This window comes from Bufo gargarizans, chromosome 1 (genome assembly GCF_014858855.1).
Source record: "Bufo gargarizans isolate SCDJY-AF-19 chromosome 1, ASM1485885v1, whole genome shotgun sequence".
NCBI lineage: Eukaryota > Metazoa > Chordata > Amphibia > Anura > Bufonidae > Bufo > Bufo gargarizans.
The window spans coordinates 226,058,259-226,081,761 of NC_058080.1; the positions used below are offsets into that span (position 1 = coordinate 226,058,259).

Here is a 23,503-nt window from a genome sequence, read left to right on the forward strand (position 1 = left end):
CAGATAAAGAGGTCTGTGTAGATGAGTCCCTATTGCTTTTCAAAGGGAGGATTAGATTCCGCCACTACTTGCCTAGCAAATAGGCAAGGTATGGCATAAAGATATACAAACTTTGTGAGAGTAGCTCCGGGTACACCCACAAGTTCTGAATTTACGAAGGGAAAGATTCCCGGATAGAACCCCCAGAATGCCCCCCCCCCCCATCCTAGGAGTTAGTGGCAAGATCCTGTAGGACTTACTGTGGGTGTAAAGCAACTTTTTGGAGAAAAAAATAAAATAAAAAATATTTTCACTGCCAAGTATTTTCTAATTCTAGGAAAGACCTTTGAGGTCAAAGTGCTCACTACACACCTTGAAAGATTCCTTGAGGGGTGTAGTTTCCGGAATGGGCTCACTTTTTGGGGATTTCCACTGCAGGACCACCTCAGGGTGTCTTCATATGCGACATAGCTCCCAATTACCATTCCAGCTAAATCCACTGTCCGAAAGCCATATGGTGCTCCTTCCACTCTGAAGCATGCTGTGCGCCCATACATAATTTTTTGAGCACATATGGGGTGTTTACATAAACTCCAGATTCAGGGTAATAGATTAGTTATAAATAGATAGTTTTGTTTGGCTGTTAACCCTTGATTTGTTTGCAGAAAAAAACATTAAAATGTAAAATCTGCTAAAAAAATAAAAATAAAAAAGTTAAATTTTTAAATTTCATTCCCATTTTCCTTTAAATCTCGTGGGACACCTAAATGGTTAACAAAGTAAAATCAGTTTTGAATATCTTTAGGGGTTTAGTTTCTAAAATGGGGTGATTTATGGGTGGTTTCTAATATGTAAGCCCCACAAAGTGACTTCATAACTGAACTGGTCCTTAAAAAATTGGGTTTTGGAAATTTTCTTAAAAATGTTAAGATTTGCTTCTAAACTTGTAACGTACCAAAAAAATAAAATGTCATTTTCAAAATTATCCAAACATTAAGTAGACATACGGGAAATGTAAAGTAAATATTTTTGGAGGTATTACTACTATCTATTTTAAAAGTAGAGAAATTAAAATTTGCAAATGTTTCACTTTTTATTTTATTAATTTGGCATTTTTTTTTTTTTTTATAAATAAAAATGAAATATTTTGACTGAAATTTACCACTGTCATGAAGAGTACAATATGTGATGAGAAAACAATCTCAGAATGGCCTGGATAAGTAAAAGCGTTTTAAAGTTACCACCACAAAGTGACATGTCAGATTTGCTAAAAATGGCCTGGTCCTTAAGGTGAAAAATGGCAGGGTCCTGAAGGAGTTAAAGGGGTTTTCCCACCAAAAATATTCTACAGTTTTCAAACCAGCACCTGGATCTGAATACTTTTGTAATTGCATTAAATTAAAAATTTAGTAAAGCTACCGAGTTATTCAATAAAATGTATCTGTATAGCGCCACCTGCTGGTCATATATTTTTTTTCTTTGTTCTACTTACTGAGAACGCTGCACATGCTGTTTCATCCTTCAATTCCCTTCTTAACTGTGATAGGGAGAACAAAAACAGAATTTCTTGGGCCACAAAGAATGGACATTAGACCAGTGGAAATCTGTACTTTGGTCTGATGGTCTGATTCAAGGCACACCCAGGTTGTCAATTTTTTTTTTCCAACAGGACAATTACCCTAAACACACTTCCAGGCTGTTTGACCAAGAAGGAAAGTGGTGGACTGCTATATATCAGACGACATGGCGTCCACAATCACCTAACCAAATGAGATGGTTTCAGATGAGTTCAAAAACAAGCCAACAAGTGCTCAGCACCTCTTGGAACTCTTTCAAGACTGATGGAAAACCATTCCAGGCGACTACCTCTTGAAGCTGATTGAGAGAATGCCAAGTGTGCGCAGATGTCAAAGCAAAAGCAAAAGGGGGCGACTGAAAAGAATCTAAAAAATATAACATTCTGGGCTATTTTTTTTTTACTACTTAATTCCATATGCGTCCCTCCATCCTTTTCCTTTCTTTAATATGAATCTGCAATGTACAAAAAGAAACAAAACAAAAAAAAAAACCACTCAAGGACTGAAGAGGTACATCTAAACTTTTGACTGGTAACATATCAATCTGCTCAGCTCCTTCTGCTCCAAAACATTGTGCCTACAGATTGAGCTGCATTTTATGGTTTTAGCTATGGCTAATAGATAGGAATCCTGAATGAGAGACTCCTCTCTGAATTAGAACTCCTTTTTAGAAAATGTGTGTTTAAAAGTCAACTACCCATATAACATCCTGTAGAAGAACATTTTGAACCTTTCAGAGCACCAGACCAACACAAACTGGAAATAATATAATAAAGATTTCTGATGAGGTAAAAACATTAAAATTCTATGTCTAGTTGTATGTTTTTACAGATATCCGAATATCTTCAAACGAGTCATTGTACTGAAGGACTGTTATTTCTGATGAAGAACTTTCTTCTAGACATACTCAAAATTAAAACAAGAAATGTGGATGTCTAATGAATAGGCACAAAGATAAGTCTACCTTGGTTCGTCTATATTTTATTGTATTTTAAGAAGAGATCAAGAATCCAGTTTCTTTTATAAAATTATTTCAAGCCTGAAAAATGCTTTATACTGCATAAAAATTTAAGGTCTATTCTCTGCCATGGAGTTGTTCAATGGGTAATTTGAGTTGTAGAGGACTTCTCAGCCGCCTTAAGCTTTCCTCAGTCTAGGAGAGAAAAAAAAAAAGGAAAGGTCATGTTAACTCCTGTCACTTCATGTATTTGTGGTACAGTTTGTCACTGGCTGATAGCTCGGAGGATAACCAGAAAGTACACAAGGATAGTGCTGGTTTTAGTCCTAAAACCATCTCCATTTCATATTAAAAAAATAAAAAAAATATTAGCATAAAACACCTTCCATATATTAAACCACAAAGTGAATAACTATACTTTATAATATGGCAATTTAGGTTATGAGCGCTGATGATCACAATTCTTCTGTCTGTCAAGTCAAATAAGATTTCTCTCAGTTGTGGCATATTCTCAAGGCCCTACGGTAAGGAGCTGGGATTTCTGTACAACACATATGTGCAATATGAAAAAACATGACCCCCTACTGAAAATGTCAAGACATCCAGACAGGATATCCATAGTATCCATGATACCAGTACTATAAAAGAAAGGGTGAATTTTGGGAGTTTTTGCTCACACAGGGTTACCCATTACGATCTACAATTAATAATAATACATACTATGGGGCACATTTATTAAGATTGGCGTTTTAGATGCCGGTCTTAATAAAGCTCCATAGCTGGCAAAGGATCCGCCGAAGTTATGAAGGGGTGCAGGCCTCTCCATAACTTTAGCGCATTCCGCGTCAGTTTTAAATGTAAGCCAGCTTCTCAACTGTCTTACATTTAGACCATTTTTTTACACCTGAAACAGGCGTAGAAAATGGTAAACGAGATGGGACTGCAGGACCGTCCACTTCCCCGCCACGCCCACAATTTAAGACCCGCCGTGAGCAGGGAAAAGACACATAGGGCAGCGCAACTAACCGCTGCGCCGCCATGTGCCTGAAATACGCCTAATTTAGGTGCATTTTTGATTAGAAAATGACCCCCTATGTGTGAGAGCAGTACAAGCAAAAATTAACCTCTTTCCTCCATTCTAGTCGTAAAACGTACACCAAATTGAATTTATCTACCGTATGTGAATACCAGCTACATTATATACAGCTATATTCTCTAGTTCATGCTAGAATGCCCATCATACATTCACTTGAATGGGGCAAAACTGTATTAACAAGCACAGCTAGCAATGTGCATTAGGAACCAATGGAAACAGTGAAGAGGCCTGAGTGTCACAGCACCTTCAAACAGCTGACAGACAGGGGTGCCAAGAGTTGGACCTGCACCATTCCAGATGACAGGCCATACATTTTAAAACCTGGGTAACCTCTTTTTAACCCCTTCAGGACTGGGCAATTTTCCATTTTTGGGCATTTTTGTATTTTACTCCCTGCCTTCCCAGAGCCATAAGATTTGTATTTTTCTGTCCACACAGCCATACAAGGACTTGCTTTTTGCGGGCCAAGTTGTACTTATTGCATACAATGTGGTGGGTGGGAAGCGGAGGTAGATTTGGGAAAGGAAAAAACTATTCTGCCACAGTTTTACAGGTTTTGTTCTCATGGCGTTCCTGATGAGGCAAAACAGCCCTGTTCCCTTCATTCTCTGGGTCAGTACAATTACAGTGATACCACATTTATAGAGTTTTTAACACTGAAAACCTTACCATATTCTGACCCCCATAACGTAACATAACAAGCAATCATTGCTAATTGTATGCTGTAGTGCAGTGATGGCGAACCTATGGCACGGGTGCCAGAGGCGGCACTCAGAGCCCTCTCTGTGGGCACCCACACCCTGGAAAAAGTCTATGGTGTACCAATATGCCTTAGACTTCTCCTGCCATTCAGCAGTGTAGGGCGCACTATGAACAGCACAGGCAGCACATGGAATGTAGGCAGGCTATTGTAGATAAATGATAAAGTACATGGAAGATATTCTATATTGGACTGTAGTATTCAAGGTAAATTGCTGTGTTGGCACTTTGCGATAAATAAGTGGGCTTATGTTGCAGTTTGGGCACTCGGTCTGTAAAAGGTTCGCCATCACTGCTGTAGTACATATGTATCCATTACAGAACACAGCATTCAGTATATTCTAATGCAGTGCTGCCACCTGCAGGCCTGTGTTGGAATATACCAGTGATTGGCGTCGGAGCCTCAAGCAGGCTCTGGCCTATCATTGAAATACAACAGCTTTCTTGATCTCAGTTGGGGGAGGCTTTTACGGCACGGGAACGTGCAGCTCCTGCATTTTCACCGCTCAGATGCCGTTGTAACTATTGAACACGGCATCCGAGTGGTTAAATGTCTGACAGCTGTTATCACAATGTATTTCGGTAGTTTATCTGTATATTTTTTTTCTTTATGTGCCCTGGCTGTGCTCAGTACTACTACATGTAAAAAGTACAATGTAACCGGCATGATGTTATAGCTGCTCCTTTCTTGTAAATGACTGCCACCTTTTATTACTTTGTCTTGTTTTTAGTTGACTGTAATAAAACATTGCACTTTTATTACTTTGTGGTGTGTAGTTTTGATGGTGTGGAAAATGCACGCAATCTTACCACCTAATATATACAATTTTTACCCAATGTTTGTAGGTGTTACTTTAACCATTCTTTGGTAGTACAATGTGTACTTCGAGTCAAAACCATCTTCAGCATAAAGCAGAACAAAGAGTCCTAGAATTGATAATATGGCCCTCACACAGTCGAGTCTGTCTGGGATTACACGAAGAGGCGGAAGGATTTCAGTAAATCTACATCCACAGATCTATGGTTAGTTCTCCAAGATGTTTGGAACAACCTCCCTGCCAAGTTTCTTCAAAAACTCTGCAAGTAATTGTTGACTAGTCCTTCACATTGGCTTGGAGGGATTTGAGCCCATTCTTCTGTACAAAATAGCTTCAACCCTGTCTATCCGGAAACAGCCTACCGGAATAGTGACTACTGGGCGCTACAGTGAGGTGCTGAGGTTCCATTCAGCCCCATTCACTATAATGGGGACAGGCGTCTGGTATTCACAGATCCAGCAGGCTGTTCCGGGCTGAAACAGCCTGCCAGATCTGTTTTAACAAAGCGTTTCCTCCCATGAACTGCTTTCTTTGGTAGAATGACTTACTTACTTAGGGTTGTTGTCTGGCTGCATGACCCGCATTCTCTAAAGATTTAGCTCACGAACAGATGTCCTGATACTTTCCTTTAAAATTTGCTGGTACAATTTAGAATTCACAATGATGGCAGGCCATCCTATCTCAGACGCAGCAAGAGAGGCCTAAACCATGATACTACCAACCACCACGTTTCTCAGATGGGTTTTAATGCTGGAATGTATGTCTTTATGGTGTGCAGTGGCTTTCTTGCCATGCACACAATTGTTGTTCAGTGTCCCCCTAAAAGTGGATTCATGAAAATTAGCCAATATGAGAAAGGTCTTCGATTGCTTAGCAGTTACCTTGGGTTCCTTTGTGACCTCGCAGACTATTACATGCCTTGCTTTTGGGGTGATCATATTGGTCTGCCACTCCTGAGGAGGGTAAAGTTGTCTTAAGAAATCCCTATTCTTTAAATAAAACAGGTTGCTCATTCACACCCGATTGTCATCCCATTGATTGAAACCACTTGACTTTAATTTCACCTTCAAATTATCTGCTAATACTAAAGGTTTGCATGCTTTTGCCTCTTACCGACATGTAATATTGGCTCAATTTCCCCAATAAACAAATGACCAAGTCTAATATGTTTGTTTCATTTGTTTTTGCTATTTTTAGCTACTTTTAGGACTTGTGTGAAAAAATTTAGTTTTAGATCGAATTTATGCAGAAATAAAGAAAAAGATACCTCATCCAAGCAAATGGTGCTTGAAAGTTATGTGAACCCTTCAGAATTTTCTATATGTTAAGCACATGAATTCATTTTGATTTATGGGTCGGAAAACACCTTTCACTTCTTCACAACCCACTAAGTGCAGCAAGCCCAATTAGGTGGAAGTTTAACCTCTGGGAGATGTCCGTAACTATAAAAACAAATGATTGTTGGAAACAAATGCGCTCATTTGTTTGTTTTTACGGCTTTATTTCACCAGGGGTGGATTGGCCATAGACCTTATAGGGAAGTTTTCCGGTAGGCCGATGTCCAGAGGGCCGCCTGGGCCCTCCTCACAGCCGGCCATTGGAAGTTTTTGGGGATGTATTTTGTGTTGCTGGCAGTATTTTGTGATGGACTGTGGTATTTGGCTCTTTTGGGGTGGTATAAATGTGCCACATTATGGTATTTGTGGCCCTGCCTTTCATCAATTTGGACCCAACTACTTTATTTTCCCAGGGCCACTTTAAGTTCCCATTCCGCCCCTGTATTTCACTGTGAATTGCATTGATGGAAACAGCCAAATGAGCGCTTTCAGCTGTTTCCAATCCCTTCTATTCATGGATAGCAAAGGGTGATGCCAGCACAGGGAAGGAACACTATGCCGGCACTGCGCATGCGCAAGCTCGTGTATCGCAAGATTACGGCGATCTGACTTTATGAGCAAGGAGATTCCTGGATACAGGCGGTGCTGGGCTCCAGAACGGTTAGTGCAGCCCCTTGGGCTCCTTACCAGGCTGATTTACACAGATATAGATATATATATATAAAAAAAAATTACACTCAATCATTCAGAGATATGGGACAGTTATATTGCAGACATGCTAGCGGCGATCTAGCCTTGCATGTCCACATCTCTATGGGCTAAAAAGAGGTGACAATCTCTTTAAATAGGAATCTTAATATATCCCTTTACTAGCTAAAGCCAATAGCATCTAGAACTTGAGGAAGAAAAAGAACAACCAACCAATGTAACCACAAGCGAGCAGGGAGTTTATTGGTTGACCCCACTATCATGCATCTGACAGGATACCAAACAAATCCAGACACTGAAGCTCCAGTGAAATATTTATGGTGCAGAAATTATTCTATAGAATATTGGAAAAATACAAAAAAGATATTACAAACCTTTGCAAACTCATTTTTCAACCTGTTGTACTTCTCAATATCCAATTTCTTCACTTTGGCTTTTCTGTAGAAGATATGTAGGAACTGACGGTCGCTGACTTCTGGATAAAGATATTCCTGCAATAAAGACAGTATTACTAACTGAAAGAATCACCCAGCGTCCAAAACACCAATTGTTCAATATTCTGGAAGCCACACAGGTTTCCACATTTCCTTATATTTATACTAAACATATACTGACGGCATGTGCAGGGTTTCTTTTTCCTTTTAATGTTTTTGCTTTTCTAGGTAAAACAGGAAATCAAAACTTGCCGGGCATTTCTGGTGATGGAAACAAATGCATAAACCAAAGTAGTAAAGTTATACCCTTTATTGGTTACTAGACATTGTGGCACCAAATGGGTACCAGTTTAGTGCTGTAATGCATAGTAACCAATACAAGACTTAACTTTACTACTTTGGTCCATAGATCCATATAAATCATCATCATCAGAATTGACCTGCAAATTCTGATTTCTTGATTTTCCATGTCAATCGAACGGGGGTATAACACTGTTTTTGAATGTGTAGTGTATTGGAAGGGAATTTGGAAATTAATAGGTTCCAGTTAGGCTTTAATAGTCACCAAATATGTTACATACAAAGTTAAATGGATATGAACTTGTGGCACACTCATTACTAAAATGTGTATACATCTGCCATGCAAGCAATAATGCAATACTGAAAAGCTTAGTAATTTTCCATATGGCACTAGAGATAAGTAGGATATCTACTGGTCTAAGGCTATTCCATGAATTGGGAGGCAATATGGATAATAAAAATACATTAGTAAGTCTCTGGTATTAACTTTCTCTACATGATAAAGGCCATTTGCTGAAGTGAGACAACCCCTTTAAATAAAACAAACTCACCAATTTGGTCAGAAGGAAGTAGGCATAGAAAGCAATAGCACTTCCATATGTTATGAAGTACGTAACAGGTTCCATGATATCCCAAGAATAGACCCACCAGGTCAACCAAGCCAGAGCTCCACCCTGTGTAGAAAGAAGTGCTAACCCAACCCACTTGAGATGGGTAGTTCTGGCCTCTGCTAGAGTCATTAGGTTCTTCTTCATCTAAAAGAAAGTTAATAAAAACAAACTGTTGACAACAAATCATACTTTATATGTGTATATCCATGTTCAAAGGTCTGTGGGCTTGATAAGATTAGGTTGCTTTATTCTTTTTAAATGTCCACAACACAAAAAGGACCTGGTAAATATTACTGCTGGATTCTTAAAGAGAACCCGTCAGAGGCTTTCTGTTGCTGTCACGGCCTATGGTGTATGCTGTGACACTGTTGCCACACTTGCGGTTGCCCGGGGCAACGTGTTGCTGTGAGCATGCAGTGGCAGTGTCTCGGCCTTCTGGGTAATTGCCGTGACATGGTTGCCACGCATGGTGTTGCCGGTGGTAATGTGTGGCTTAGTTTGCTTGTGTGTGCACTTCCCCTTTAAGTGGCTTCCTTCCCTTGCCTGGTGTTGGAAGGGTTAACTCCCTTCCTAGAGTTTTGTGAACACTGGGTTTATGTGGGTGTGGCTGCTTGGGCTATTTATCCTCTGCTGGATGCCTGAAGCTCTGGGTACCTCCAGCCTTGGTGTATGCTGGTGGTTCACGGTTCCTGGCTTGTTCCACCTGTCAAGTGAAGGCCACCCTTGTGGTCATAGATGTTCTATGCCATCCCGGTGTCTCCTTCCCTTCCTGTCCCTATTTGTATGGAGTGGGTTATGCTCAGGGTGTTGGTATGTTTAGTTTGGTGTTTCATGTCTGGTGGTGTTTGGTGTCCAGCATGTTTGGCTAGACATTCCTGTCTTATGTTCATTGCAGCTATAGGTGTCCTGGGTCCCTGTGTGGTTTGTGCCATGTCCTCTAATGTTGGTGTGGATACCAGCACTTGTGCACGGGTTCCAGTCAGTGTGTCTGTGGCAGGTAAGTGTGTTATGGGTTTCGCTTACCTGCCATCTCCATATGCTGTATGTGCTCCCCTCTCCTTGCAGCCTGGCCTCAGATAGAGACTCGTTCCTCAATGACTGGGATGAACAGGTCGTCACTCCTCTGCTCCTAAGTGAGGGATTTCCAGGGCAACTCAGGATATTGGGTATCCAGGGTATGAGCCGTCCCATCATCGGGGTCCGCTCATATGGTGAGTTAGGGAGAGGATTTAGGGATGTTGTAGGAGGTGACCTGCTCCCTTATTACTCTTTTGGCCTGGCTGATCCCCTTTTCCCTTTGACACCGCACGGTGGGGGGTTTCCCCCGCTCCCCGCCGTGACAGTTGCCTTATTTGAGTGCAGGATATGAAAGGGGTAGAAAAGCCGAGCTCTAGGATGTATAGGTTTATATGATTTAGAGCATGATTTCTGAATAAAAGCAGAGTAAATCCTGGCGAGACGCAGTGACAGACCTGCATATCCCACCCACAGTGATGGTAATGAGCAGTGACTGGTTTACTCCGTACTTAAAATGGGTTGTGTCACTTCAGCAAATAGCATTTATTATGTAGAGGAAGTTAATACAAGGCACTTACTGTACTAATGTATTATTTTCCATATTGCTTCCATCACATTATACACTGCTGTTTACAACCACCCTGCAATCCAGCAGCGGTGGTCATGCTTGCACATTATAGGAAAAAGCACTATCCATATTGCCACAGTCCCGGCCACCAAAGAGGCCAGCACTTCTTCCTATAGTGTGCAAGCACGACCGCCACTGCTGGATTGCAGGGTGGTTATAACCCTGGAAACGAACAGTGTATAATGTGATGGAAAACTTAATCAAGCAAAAGAGGCAATATGGATAATCACAATACAATAGTAATCGGATTGTATTAACTTCCTCTACATGATAAATGGCACTTATTGAAGTGAGACAACCCCTTTAAAGGCATCTTTACACAGGCCGAGAATCATCCAGATAATCACAGACGAGCGTTCATAGGAACACTTGTTAGCGATTATCTGGCAGTGTAAAGTTGCCGCCAATTACTTGATGAATAAGCTGGGTAAGGTTACTTTTACACTAGCATTTTTTGCGGAACAGCAAAAACGCTTCTGTTACAATAATATAATCGCATGCATCCATCATAAACGGATCCGGTTGTATTATGTCTTCTATAGCCATGACGGATCAGTTTTGAACACCATTAAAGTCAATGGGGACGGATCCATTTTCTATTATGCCAGATGGTGTCATAATGCATTAGGGCAAAACTGATCAGTTTTGGACCGCTTGCGAGAGCCCTGAACGGATCTCACAAAAGGGAAAGCCAAAACGCTAGTGTGAAAGTAGCCTAATATGCTTGTTCATGCTGGCACCTAAATCGTTGTTTGCCATCAGCAGATCGTGCCATCTAAACAGCCTCTGCTGCTGGCAAACAATGATTATGTATGAGGGCGAGCGATGGCATTATCGATCACTCCTCTCCATACTGTGAAAGAGATTGCTGCATGTTCCCGACAATCGCCTGCTATATTGTCCCATGTAAAGGGACCTTTAGTATTGAAGCTAAATCTTGGTTTCATCAAACCAGAGAATCTTGCTTCTCTCACAGTCAGAGTTCTTTAGGGTTTTTTTTTTTTTTTTTGGTTGCAAACTCCACGAGGACTTTGTGTCTTTGGGTTCATTCAGACGGCCGTATGATGTCCAAAAAAATGCGGATCCGTTATTTTGCGGATTAGATGTTGCCCTATTCACCTCTATGGGGCTCTTTTCTTCCATTCCATGGCTCAGCAAAATAAATTAAACATGTCCTATACTTGTCAGTGAAAATCAGGACATGGCCCTATTGAAGTCTATGGGTCAGCAAAAAAATTGGAATGCAATAATTTTTTTAATTTTTTTTGCGGACATGCTGAACTGTCCGCCAAAAAAAAAAAACAAAAAAACAAACAAACAAACAAACAAACAAACAAAATCAGATCTGCATTTTTGCGGACAGCATTCAGCCATCTCAACAAGCTCTTCTACTGAGAAGAGGCTTCTTTCTGCCCACTCTGCCATAAACTCGAGACATGTGGAGTCCTGCAGTGATGGTTGACCGTCTTGAAATTTCTGCCATCTGCCCAAATGATCTTTGGAGCTGAGCCAGAGTGACTTGGTCACCACTCTTCCCAAGGCCCTTCATGATTACTTAAGAAATATGGCGGCCAATGTGCGCTTTGGGACTTTCAGTGCAGCAAAATTCTTTTGCACCCTTCTCCAAATCTATGGATTTGCTCCGATATTGAATTGTCAGCTGTGAGACCATGCATGTGCATGTCTTTCCAAATCATGTCCAATCAACTGAATTTATCACAGGTGAACTTCAATCAATGTGTAGAAATATCTGAAAAGAGGTCCAAGAGAAATCGAAGGCCCCCAGAGATAGATTTGCTGAAAATGTCATAGCAAAGGGGCTGCAGCTAACGATTATTTGAATAATAGATTAGTTGCCGATTAATTTCTACGATTAATCGGGAAAAACGACAAAATTACAAAACAAAGAGGTTTATATGATTTTACTTGAAAAATTATGTTCAAAGGCCATATTAAAACAAATTGTGGACGACACTATTATGGGGGGGATCTGTGGGTGGCGCTGTTATGGAGAGGGGGATCTGTGGACGGCGCTGTTATGGAGAGGGGGATCTGTGGACGGCGCTGTTATGGAGAGGGGGATCTGTGGACGGCGCTGTTATGGAGAGGGGGATCTGTGGACGGCGCTGTTATGGAGAGGGGGATCTGTGGACGGCGCTGTTATGGAGAGGGGGATCTGTGGACGGCGCTGTTATGGAGAGGGGGATCTGTGGACGGCGCTGTTATGGAGAGGGGGATCTGTGGACGGCGCTGTTATGGAGAGGGGGATCTGTGGGCGGCGCTGTTATGGAGAGGGGGATCTGTGGGCGGCGCTGTTATGGAGAGGGGGATCTGTGGGCGGCGCTGTTATGGAGAGGGGGATCTGTGGGCGGCGCTGTTATGGAGAGGGGGATCTGTGGGCGGCGCTGTTATGGAGAGGGGGGTCTGTGGACGGCGCTGTTATGGAGAGGGGGGTCTGTGGACGGCGCTGTTATGGAGAGGGGGGTCTGTGGACGGCGCTGTTATGGAGAGGGGGTCTGTGGACGGCGCTGTTATGGAGAGGGGGTCTGTGGACGGCGCTGTTATGGAGAGGGGGATCTGTGGACGGCGCTGTTATGGAGAGGGGGATCTGTGGACGGCGCTGTTATGGAGAGGGGGATATGTGCACTGTTATGGGCATAACAGTGCACAGATCCCCCTCCCCATGATAGCAGTGCCATACACAGACCCCCCCCCCCCCTCCCCATAGCAGTGCCATACACCGAACCCCCTCCCCATGATAGAAGTGCCATACACAGACCCCCCCCCTCCCCATAGCAGTGCCATACACCGACCCCCCTCCCCATAGCAGTGCCATACACAGACCCCCCCCCATAGCAGTGCCATAGACCGATCCCCCTCCCCATAACAGCCCCGGCCCCGCTGCAGTCGGACTAATCACTGCATCTTTATTTTACCTTTTACAATGACCCTCCAGTAACAGGCAGAGCGGGTGGCGGCGTAACGTCACTTACTGGAGCGTCATTGTAAAAGGTAAAATAAAGATGTAGTGACCGCCCGCATAGCAACGAATCGGTGATTATTCGATAACTGGATTCGTCAACAACGAATGCAGTTATCGATTACATCGATTAATCGTTGCAGCCCTAAGCAAAGGGTCTAAATGCTATTGGGGTCATTTATCAAACTGGTGTAAAGTAGACCTGGCTTAGTTGCCCATAGCAACCAGATTCAACCTTTCATTTTTCAAAGCTCTTTTGGAAAATGAAAAGTGGAATCTTATTGGCTGCAATGGGCAACTAAGCCAGTTCCACTTTACACCAGTTTGATAAATCTCCCCCTATGGTCACACGAGATTTTAGTTTTTCCTTTTTAATAAGTTAGCAAAAATTTCTTACCATTGTTTTCACACTCATTATAGGGTACTAAGTGCTAACTGACTGGGGAAACTTAAAAAAATAAATAAAAATTTCACCCACAAGCCCACAACTTAACAAAAAAAGTGAAAGGGTCTAAAGACTTTCCAAATGCGTTGTATGTGGAGCTACATTAGCCTAAACTCGTCATGTACAGAATATATATATTTTTTTTTACTTACTTTGAGAAGTATGGGGAATGTGCATAAGCTTGAGGTGCCAAGATATAGTCACAAGTATAATATTTGTAGAATAAAATGCTGCACATTGCCATAAATATATCGGAAAAGACCAACAGAATATAGTATGGCGCACTGAATAGTTGATAAGGAGGAGTGACTTGTATGAGAGGCATAACAAGTAACTAATGGGGACTCATAGTAAAACTTGTAATTTGGCCCCATCCACCATGACCACTTTAACCCCTTAAAGACATGGCCATATTTCACCCTAAAGGACCAGGCAAATTTTATGTGGTGATAACTTTAAAATGGTTTTACTTATCCAGGCCATTCGGAGATTGTTTTTTAGTCCCATATTGTACTTCATGACACTGGTAAAACGGAGTAAAAAAAAAAAAAAAAAAAACATTTATAAAAAAAAAACATTTTACAATTTTGAAAAATTTGCAAATTTCTATTTCTCTACTTTTTATAATAGATAATAATACCTCCAATAGTTATTATTTTACATTCCCCATATGTCTACTTCATGTTTGGATCATTTTGGGAATGCAATTTTATTTTTTGGGGACGTTACAAGGCTTAGAAGTTTAGAAGCAAATCTTGATATTTTTCATAAAATTTCTAAAACCCACTTTTTCAGGACCAGTTCAGGTCTGAAGTAACTTTGTGAGGCTTACATAATAGAAACCACCCCAAAATTACCCCATTTTACAAACTACACCCCTCAAGGTATTCAAAACTGATTTTACAAACTTTGTTAACCCTTTAGATGTTCCACAAGAATTAATGGAAAATAAAGATACAATTTCAAAATTTCACTTTTTGGGCAGATTTTCCATTTAAATAAATTTTTTCCAGTTACAAGACGGTAAAAGCCAAACAAAACTCAATATTTATGGCCCCGATTCTGTAGTTTACAGAAACACCCCATATGTGGTTGTAAACTGCTGTACGGGCGCACGGCAGGGCGCAGAAGGAAAGGAATGCCATACGGTTCTTGGAAGGCAGATTTTGCTGGACTGGTTTTTTGACACCATGTCCCATTTGAAGCCCCCCTGATGCACCCCTAGAGTAGAAACTCCAAAAAAGTTACCCCATTTTGTAAACTACGGGATAGGGTGGCAGTTTTGTTGGTACTATTTTAGAGTACATATGATTTTTGGTTGCTCTATATTACACTTTTTGAGAGGCAAGGTAACAAGAAATAGCTGTTTTGGCACTGTTTATTTTTTGTTATTTACAACATTCATCTGACAGGTTAGATCATGTGGTATTTTTATATAGAACAGGTTGTCACGGACGCGACAATATCAAATATGGTTATTTGTTTCAGTTTTACATAAAGCATAAAAAAAAATAAAAAATGATTCTTTAGAGTCTCCACATTCTGAAAGCCATATTTATTTATCTTTGGGCGACTGTCTTGTGTAGGGGCTCATTTTTTTCGGGATGAGATGACTGTTTGGCACTATTTTGGGGTGCGTATGACTTTTTGATCGCTTGCTATTACACGTTTTGTGATGTAAGGTGACAAAAAATGGCTTTTACACCTTTTTTTTTTCTTTCTTTTTTATGGTGTTCACCTGAGGGGTTAGGTCATGTGATTTTTATAGAGCAGGTTCTTACAGATGCGGCTATACCCAATATGTATGTTTTTTTTATTTACTTAAGTTTTACCATATACCAGCATTTTTTAAACAAAAAATAATAATGATGTTTTAGTGTCTCCATATTCTGAGCCATAGTTTTATTATTTTTTGGGCGATTGGCTTGGGTAGGGGCAAATTTTTTGCTGGATGAGGTGACGGTTAGATTGGTACAATTATGGGAGGCATACGCCTATTTGATCACTTGGTGTTGCACTTTTTGTGATGTAAGGTGACAAATGGCTTTTTTTTAACACCGTTTTTATTTTTTATGGTATTTATCGGACAGGGTGGATCATGTGATATATTTACAGAGCTGGTGATTACGGATGCGGCAATACCTAATATGTGTGTTTTTTTTTTCTTTTCTGATTTTTATTATAAAATAAGGGGAAAGGGGCTTTTTTTTCTTTATTAATTTTATTACTTAATAAATTTTATTAAAAACACTTTTTTCTTTACTTTATTTCTGATGTTCACTTTTGGAATGCATTGCCTGCTAGTGTATTACACAGAGTACCTGTACGGCCTATGTCCGTAAAAGGTTAAAGGGTTTCTGTCATCAGAAAAATAGTTATGTAGCTGACATTAGCGATGTGGTAATGTCAACAGAACATAACTGTATGACTTATATCTCTCTGCCTGCCGCCGTTCTCGCTAAATAATGACCTTTATGATACGCAAATGAGCCTCTAGGTGCTAGTGGGGCGTTGCTGCAGCACCTAGAGGCTCCGTCCCTCTCACCGTTTGGCACGCCCTTGTAAAGGTGATTGACATCCTCGGTCTCCTCCATGCTCCGCAAATCCCACGCCGTCCATTTTAGTATTAGGCACAGGCGCAGTGAGTGAAGGCGGTATGTGAAGAAACTAAAGATTGCTTTATGCATAATGCTGCTGCAGCAGTAGATGGCGCTGTGTTCACTGTTTATTCCGATGTATGTTCTGTCTGGTTATCTCTGGTAGTCTCCACCTTGAGAATTTTGTTACTGTTAAGCCTCATGCATACGACCGTGCCGTTTTTTTGCGGTCCGCAAACCGTGGATCCGCAAAAAACGGAGGGTGCCCGTGTTGCCTTCCGCAATTTGCGGAACGGAACGAGCGCCGGCAATATAAATGCCTATTCTTGTCGGCGATTTGTGGACAAGAATAGGACATGTTATATTTTTTTTGCGGGGCAGCGGAACGGAGCCACAGATGCAGACAGCACATGGAGTGCTGTCCGCATCTTTTCTGGCTCCATTGAAATGAATGGGTCCGCATTCGAGCCGCCAAAACGGCGGCTCGGATGCGGACCCAAAACACGGCCGTGTGCATGAGGCCTTAATGGTTTCTGTTTTGTCCCAAGTAAAGTAAACCAGTTCTTTGCTCTCCCACAATGTCTGAGCACTGTTCACAAAGGCTGCAAACACTGCAACAGATCCAACCAATCAACATGACCATTTCACTGGTAAAACACCTGTATTGGCTGCCTAGTAGTGCTTCTTTACAGTACCTGTGCCAGGATGAGCTACTCCTTTGGACACCGGGTGAAGGCAGCTCTGTTTTATCTTCTGGTACGCTGTGTACTGCACAGAACCAAGAAGAAGCTCCTGTCCTCTAAATAGAAAGTAATTTACAGCTTCCAGAATAAGTGCATGTTCTGTGGCCTCTGCAGGGATGGGGAGGAGGAGAGCTGTGCACATCAACTATTGTCAATGGTAAATCCTGTTTGATCTACCTTGCTACAGAACAGGATGTGTCAACCTACTGTGAGGCTCAGTGTTCAGTGTAAAAATTGCAAGACTTTAGGATTTTCTTTAACCCCTTCCCGACCTATGACGCACTACTACGTCATGGGAACCACTGCGTTCCCGCAATTTGACGTAATAGTACGTCATAGTGATTGCGTGGGCTACGGAGCGGTGCACGCGCAATCACTGCAGGGGCCCGGCCGTCTGTGGTAGCCGGGCCCCTGCTGTATCCGCCAGCGTCGCTGTAAAAGCCCAGGCCGGCGGATTAACCCCTTCTATGCCGTGGTCCGCGAAGGGGTTTGTGTCGGGCGAGTGATCGCATCGAGTCCCCGCGCTGCTGTGGCGGGGACCTGATGCGACACAAGGCAGCCCAATGCCGTGCAGAGGCTGCCCAATGCCTTGCACGGCATCGGGAACTGCCTTCTACGGGTGCCGAGGAGATCCAGGCTCAGGCTGGGTCTCCTAGGCCAGTGTGCCTCCAGCTGTTGCAAAACTACAACTCCCAGCATGCCCGCACAGCCAAAGGCTGTCCAGGCATGCTGGGAGTTGTAGTTCTGCAACAGCTGGAGGCACACTGGCCTAGGAGACCCAGCCTGAGCCTGGATCTCCTCGGCACCCGTAGAAGGCAGTTCCCGATGCCGTGCACGGCATTGGGCTGCCTTGTGTCATACACTAACAGGCAATGCATTACAATACAGATGCATTGTAATGCATTGCAGAGGGGATCAGACCCCCAAAAGTGAATGTCATAAAGTAAAGAGGAAAAAAAAAAAAAGTTAAAAATAAAATAAGCGTTTTTTAATCAAATCAGTAAAAAAATATATAAAGAAAAAAAAAAAATCAAGTTAAAAAAAGCCATGTCACATTACATCACAAAAATTGCAACAGCAAGTGATCAAAAAGGCGTATGCCCCCCAAAATAGTACTAATCAGACAGTTACCTCATCTCGCAAAAAATGAGAACCTACCTAAGAGAATCAGTCCAAAAAAAAAAAAAAAAAAAAAAAAGCTATGGCTCTCAGACTATGGACACACTAAAATATGATATTTTTTGCTTCAAAACTGCTATTATTGTGCTAAAGTGAAAAAAATAAAAAAAATTAGGTATCATATTAGGTATCGCCACGTCCGTAACAACCAGCTCTATAAAAATATTACATGACCTAACCACTCAGGTGAACACTGTAAAAAATAAAATAAAGCCATTTTTGTCACATTACATCACAAAAATTGCAACAGCAAGTGACCAAAAAGGCGTATGCCCCCCAAAATAGAGAATCGGTCATAAAAAAGCTATGGCTCTCAGACTATGGAGACACTAAAATATCATTATTTTGGTTTCAAAAATGCTATTATTGTGTAAAACTTAAAGAAAAAGTAGACATATTAGGTACTGCCATGTGCGTACCGATATGTGCTATAAAAAAAAGGTCACATGACCTATTCCCTCAGGTAAATGCTGTAAAAATAAAAAATTGAAACGGTGCCAAAACATCCATTTTTTTGTTACCTTGCGTCACAAAAAACGCAATATAGAGAAATTTAAAATTATATGTACCCCAAAATAGTACCAATAAAACTGGCACCTTATCCTGTAGTTTCCAAAATGTGGTCAGTTTCTACTGTAGGGGTGCATCAGGGGGGCTTCAAATGGGACATGGCATCTAAAAACCAGCTCAGCTAAATTTGCCTTCCATAAATCATATGGCGTTCCTTTCCTTCTGCGCCCTGCCGTGTGCCCGTACAGCAGTTTACGACCACATATGGGGTGTTTCTGTAATATTGAGTTTTATTTGGCTGTTAACCCTTGCTTTGCTACTGCAAAAAATAGATTAAAATGTAAAATCTGCCCAAAAAGTGAAATTCTGAAATTTCATCTCCATTTTTCATAAATTCTTCTGGAACACCTAAAGGGTTAAAGTTTGTAGTGGTGTAGTTTCTAAAATTGGGTCATTTTTGGGTGGTTTTTATTATGTAAGCCTCACAAAGTGACTTGAGACCTGAACTGGTCCTTAAAAAGTGGGTTTTGTAAAAAAAATTATTTTTTTATGAATAAAAATCTGTTTGTTTTTTAACTAATTTTTACTACTCCTCGTGAAGTACGATATGTGACGAGAAAACAATCTCAGAATGGCCTGTATAAGGCCCCTTTCACACGAGCGTGACGGATTAGGTCCGGATGCGTTCAGGGTGCTTTCAGTGAAACTCGCTCTATTTTGCAAGCAAGTTCAGTAGTTTTGTCTGCGATTGCGTTAACTTTTTTCCACGCGTGTGCCAGGCGTTTTGATAAAAAACTGAAGGTTTACAAACAACATCTCTTAGCAACCATCAGTGAAAAACTCATCGCACCCGCACTTGCTTGCGGATGCAATGCATTTTTCACGCAGCCCCATTCTCTTCTATGGACCCAGGGCTGCGTGAAAAATGCAGAATATAGAACATGCTGCGATTTTCGCGCAATGCAGAACTGATGCGTGAAAAACAACGCTCATGCACACGGAAAACTTGCTCGTATGAAAGGAGCGTTTTAAAGTTATCGCCACATAAAGTGACACGTCAGATTTGCAAAAAATGGCCTGGGCAAGAAGGTGAAAACAGGCTCGGGGGGGTTGAAGGGGTTAAATGTAGAGTGTGGCATTAAACATTGGAGATCAAAATATGAAATCTGTTTTAACATAAAAATGTCAGGTAAACAATAGGGAATGCCATAAATCTTGTCTATGGCCACTGTGGAACTCAGAAGATTAGAAATATTTACTAACCTGCTCTAACGGCTGCAACTCTTCCTTCAAGTTCTCTAACCTTTGAAGCAACTGCTGCTCTTTCTGGACCAGGTAGTCGTCATAATAGAAAACAGTATGCAGGTCTTGAATCATGCACTTAATTGGGTCCAGTTGTTCAGAGCGCTCAGACTGCAGATTCACTGAAAATATATACACAGATATAGATTTTTCCTTCCAATGTTACAAGATAATCTAGGACAGCATATTTAGGCTGAACAGCCGTTATAAAAGTATATACAAGTACTGCAATTTTTTTCAAGGCTGTGGAGTCGGTAAGCCAAAGTTCACACTCAGACACCTGTATATTATCACACGGACTCCAGCTCAGACTCCTTCATAAATGGTCAATAATTTAGTAATACATTTCCAGTATTAAATGGTAACATCAGGCTTTTTCTTCCCATCGTGTAAGTAATCAGCTACTTAGAAGATAAAACTTGAATTGGAAAGAAAAAAAAATCTGAAACTCTTGAAATAACACACACTGGCTCCTGTGAAAAGCTACGTATTCCCGGACAACCCCCTTAATGCTGTGTAGTGGTTCTGAGAGGACTACAGGCATGTCCAGTAGTGAACGTCCTCCTCTGGTCTTCACTATTGAGCATTGGCAGCACAGTTTCAGGCATTGTAACTAAGCGCCTTGGAGCAGCACAGCAGTAGCCAGAGATACTGAATTTTTTCTGTGTTGTTGCAGGAGCCACTTTTGCAGAACAAACAACAGGAAGCAAAGTTACTTTCAAAGGTGACAGCCAATATGTTCCAATACCAATGTTTTTTTCCAGGCATCCAACCCACGTACTGCACATTACAAGAATTTCTTCATTTCCCATGATGAAGCTAATATAACAATAAGTTATTGCCAGACTTTTCTGGTGGTGGCTCATCTCTTCTGGAAACAAAAGTTCGAGGCACGCTGAAGAACAACATGCCCGACCCTTCTTTTCCAGACATCTAAGTTCCCCCTACCAAACATTAGATAGCTGGTTTAGCAAACATAACTTATGGGTATGGCTAGCTTTAGACCACTAAAAGGTTGTATGAGATTAAAAAAAAACACATCTGTTTTCATCCTCAAACAACACTAAACAGTGCCCTGCATGCAACAGCCCCATTCAAGCCAGAGACGTTCCACTGGCCATCCCCATCTCCTCTGACTTTAGTGCTAGAAAATCTAAAAGTAGGTATGGTTACAGAGCTGACTCTGCAAGGCTTCTGCAGCACCCACATTACTTACAATATTAGGCCTCATGCACACGACCGTTGTTTGGGCCCCATTCATTTCAATGGGGCCGCAAAAGACTTCTCCACAACGCAACTGATGGTCCCAACCCCATTTATAAGGCAAGAAATCCCACTTATTAAACCTGACAGGGCACACCTGTGAAGTGAAAACCATTTCAGGTGACTACCTCTTGAAGCTCATCAAGAGAATGCCAAGAGTGTACAAAGCAGTAATCAAAGCAAAAAGGTGGCTACTTTGAAGAACCTAGAATATGACATTTTCAGTTGTTTCATACTTTTTTGATAAGTATATAATTCCACATGTGTTAATTCAGTTTTGATGCCTTCAGTGTGAATCTACAATTTTCATAGTCATGAAAATAAAGAAAACTCTTTGAATGAGAAGGTGTGTCCAAACTTTTAGTCTGTACTGTACATATTTCAAGAATTTCAGAAATTGTATTCCAATTCAAGTTATCTTCTATCTAAGTAGCTGATTACTTACACGATAGTAAGAAAAAGCCTGATGTTACCATTTTACTACTGGAAATGTATTACTAAATTATTGGCCATTTATGAAGGAGTCTGAGCTGGAGTCTGTGTGATAAAACACAGGTGTCATATTGTGGAGAAGATGGCTGCATGTAAATGCATCACTTCACCTCCACTTAACAAGCAGCCGATTCTCAGGAGCAGCGCTTCCTTCCCGACAATCGGCTTCTAGTACCCCGTCTAACTCCAGCTTTAGGCCTTTTCACTTCAGTCAGTGTTTGGTCAGTGATTTCCATCAGTGACTGTGTGTCAAAACCAGGTTTGGGCCAAAAACCCAGAACAAGGGCAGATCTTTCAATTAAACCTCATCTCTGTGTAAGCTTCCAACTGCCTTAGGCCACATTCACATATGCGCTATGAACTCCAGCCGGATACCACTGTGCACTGCCTAGCCCCATTCACTGTAATGGGATCCGGACACTTTCCAGCATATAAGCCGGCTTTTGGCTGGGCAAAAAAAATGCTACCTGTAGTATTTTTTTTGTCCGTCGAAAGCGGCATATATGCCGAATGCAACGAGTTTCGGCAGTCTGTTCCTCCGTTGGAACAGGCTCCCAGAGTTCAAAGAGCATATGTGTGAACCCACCCTTATTGACCAATCCAGTCAGCTGGATCAAAAAAGCCAACAACAGGTTTATTAAGTACATCACTTACCTATGGGAGGGGGGCTGACGTGATGAGCCGATTTGTTTATAACTAGCTGAAAATCATTCTGCAGCAGGACATTCATCAGTGTTGAAGAAGAAAACTTTGTTCCATCTATGGGGAGAAGGATGTTAATTTATAGAAGTAAAATAAAAATTAAGAACAGAAGCCACTTGCTCAGATGCTGCAGATGTCTACTGCAAACCTCCACATTACAAATAGGGTTGTTTCGATACCATAAAAAAGTATTGCGATGCTCGATGACATGCGGGGGGGAAAAAAAAAAAAAAAAAAAAAAAGCAGCATGCATTCCGCATTTTATGGAACGTTCGGCCCATAATAGAACAGTGATAAAAAAAAAAAGGGCGAATCAACGTTTTTAATTTTTCTGTTACGGCATTCATTTTTTAATAGTTTGGACTTTTTGATATGTAATGTTTATTTGTTGTTTATATATTTTATGTGTAAAATTGGGAAAGGGGGTGATGTATACTTACTTAATATTTAGTAGATTTTATAAATCTTATTTTTTTACACTTTTTATTTAATAACCATTTCCCCCCCTTAGGGGCTAGAACCTGGTATCTTTTAATCCCTAGAGCTCTATTAGGGTAAATAGGATCTCACACTGTTCCTGCTGCCCTGTGCATAGTGCAGGGAGATTACCATGGCAGCCAGGGCTTCAGTAGCGTCCTGGGTGCCATGGTAACTGATCAGAGCCCCATGATTACACACCTGGGGCTCCCATCAGAAGCTGCCACTGATTAGGAGGGGACCCTGTGGCCACTGCCACCAATTATTTTAATACTGGGGGGTGGGGAGGGGTGCGCACTGCAACACCAATGTTTTAATACTGGGGGGGTTGAGGGGAGGGGGCACACTGGTTAAATCACACCCATTATAGGGTAATCCAGAGTGTCCCTAAAGAATTGTGTACATTTAATTGCCCATATTTTTGGCTATAACAAAGGCAGGATTTTGGTCTGTACACTTACTTGGTACCCATATACTTTTTTGTATAATCAAAACACTGTTATTGGACCACCTAGGCTACAGAAAGCAAGAGTAGGAGATCTGTTTTCTGTAGCCTAGATGGTCCAATAACAACTGCTAGTTATTTTTTGC

General features: G+C 41.4%; 1 protein-coding gene across 2 annotated transcripts in view; it reads right to left on the bottom strand.

Annotated features, from left to right (window-relative positions):
* Positions 1-2,517: 2,517 nt before the first annotated feature.
* MCUB (mitochondrial calcium uniporter dominant negative subunit beta) overlaps positions 2,518-23,503 on the bottom strand; it is a 72,315-nt gene continuing 51,329 nt past the window's right edge. For both annotated transcript variants that reach the window (XM_044301898.1, XM_044301907.1), the window contains 5 exons: positions 22,388-22,492; positions 19,940-20,100; positions 8,518-8,721; positions 7,607-7,723; positions 2,518-2,709 (listed from right to left, as the gene is read on the bottom strand). In XM_044301898.1, coding sequence (XP_044157833.1) covers positions 2,632-2,709; positions 7,607-7,723; positions 8,518-8,721; positions 19,940-20,100; positions 22,388-22,492 — 665 coding nt within the window. In that variant the 3' untranslated portion in view covers positions 2,518-2,631. The remainder of the gene's footprint in view (positions 2,710-7,606; positions 7,724-8,517; positions 8,722-19,939; positions 20,101-22,387; positions 22,493-23,503) is intronic.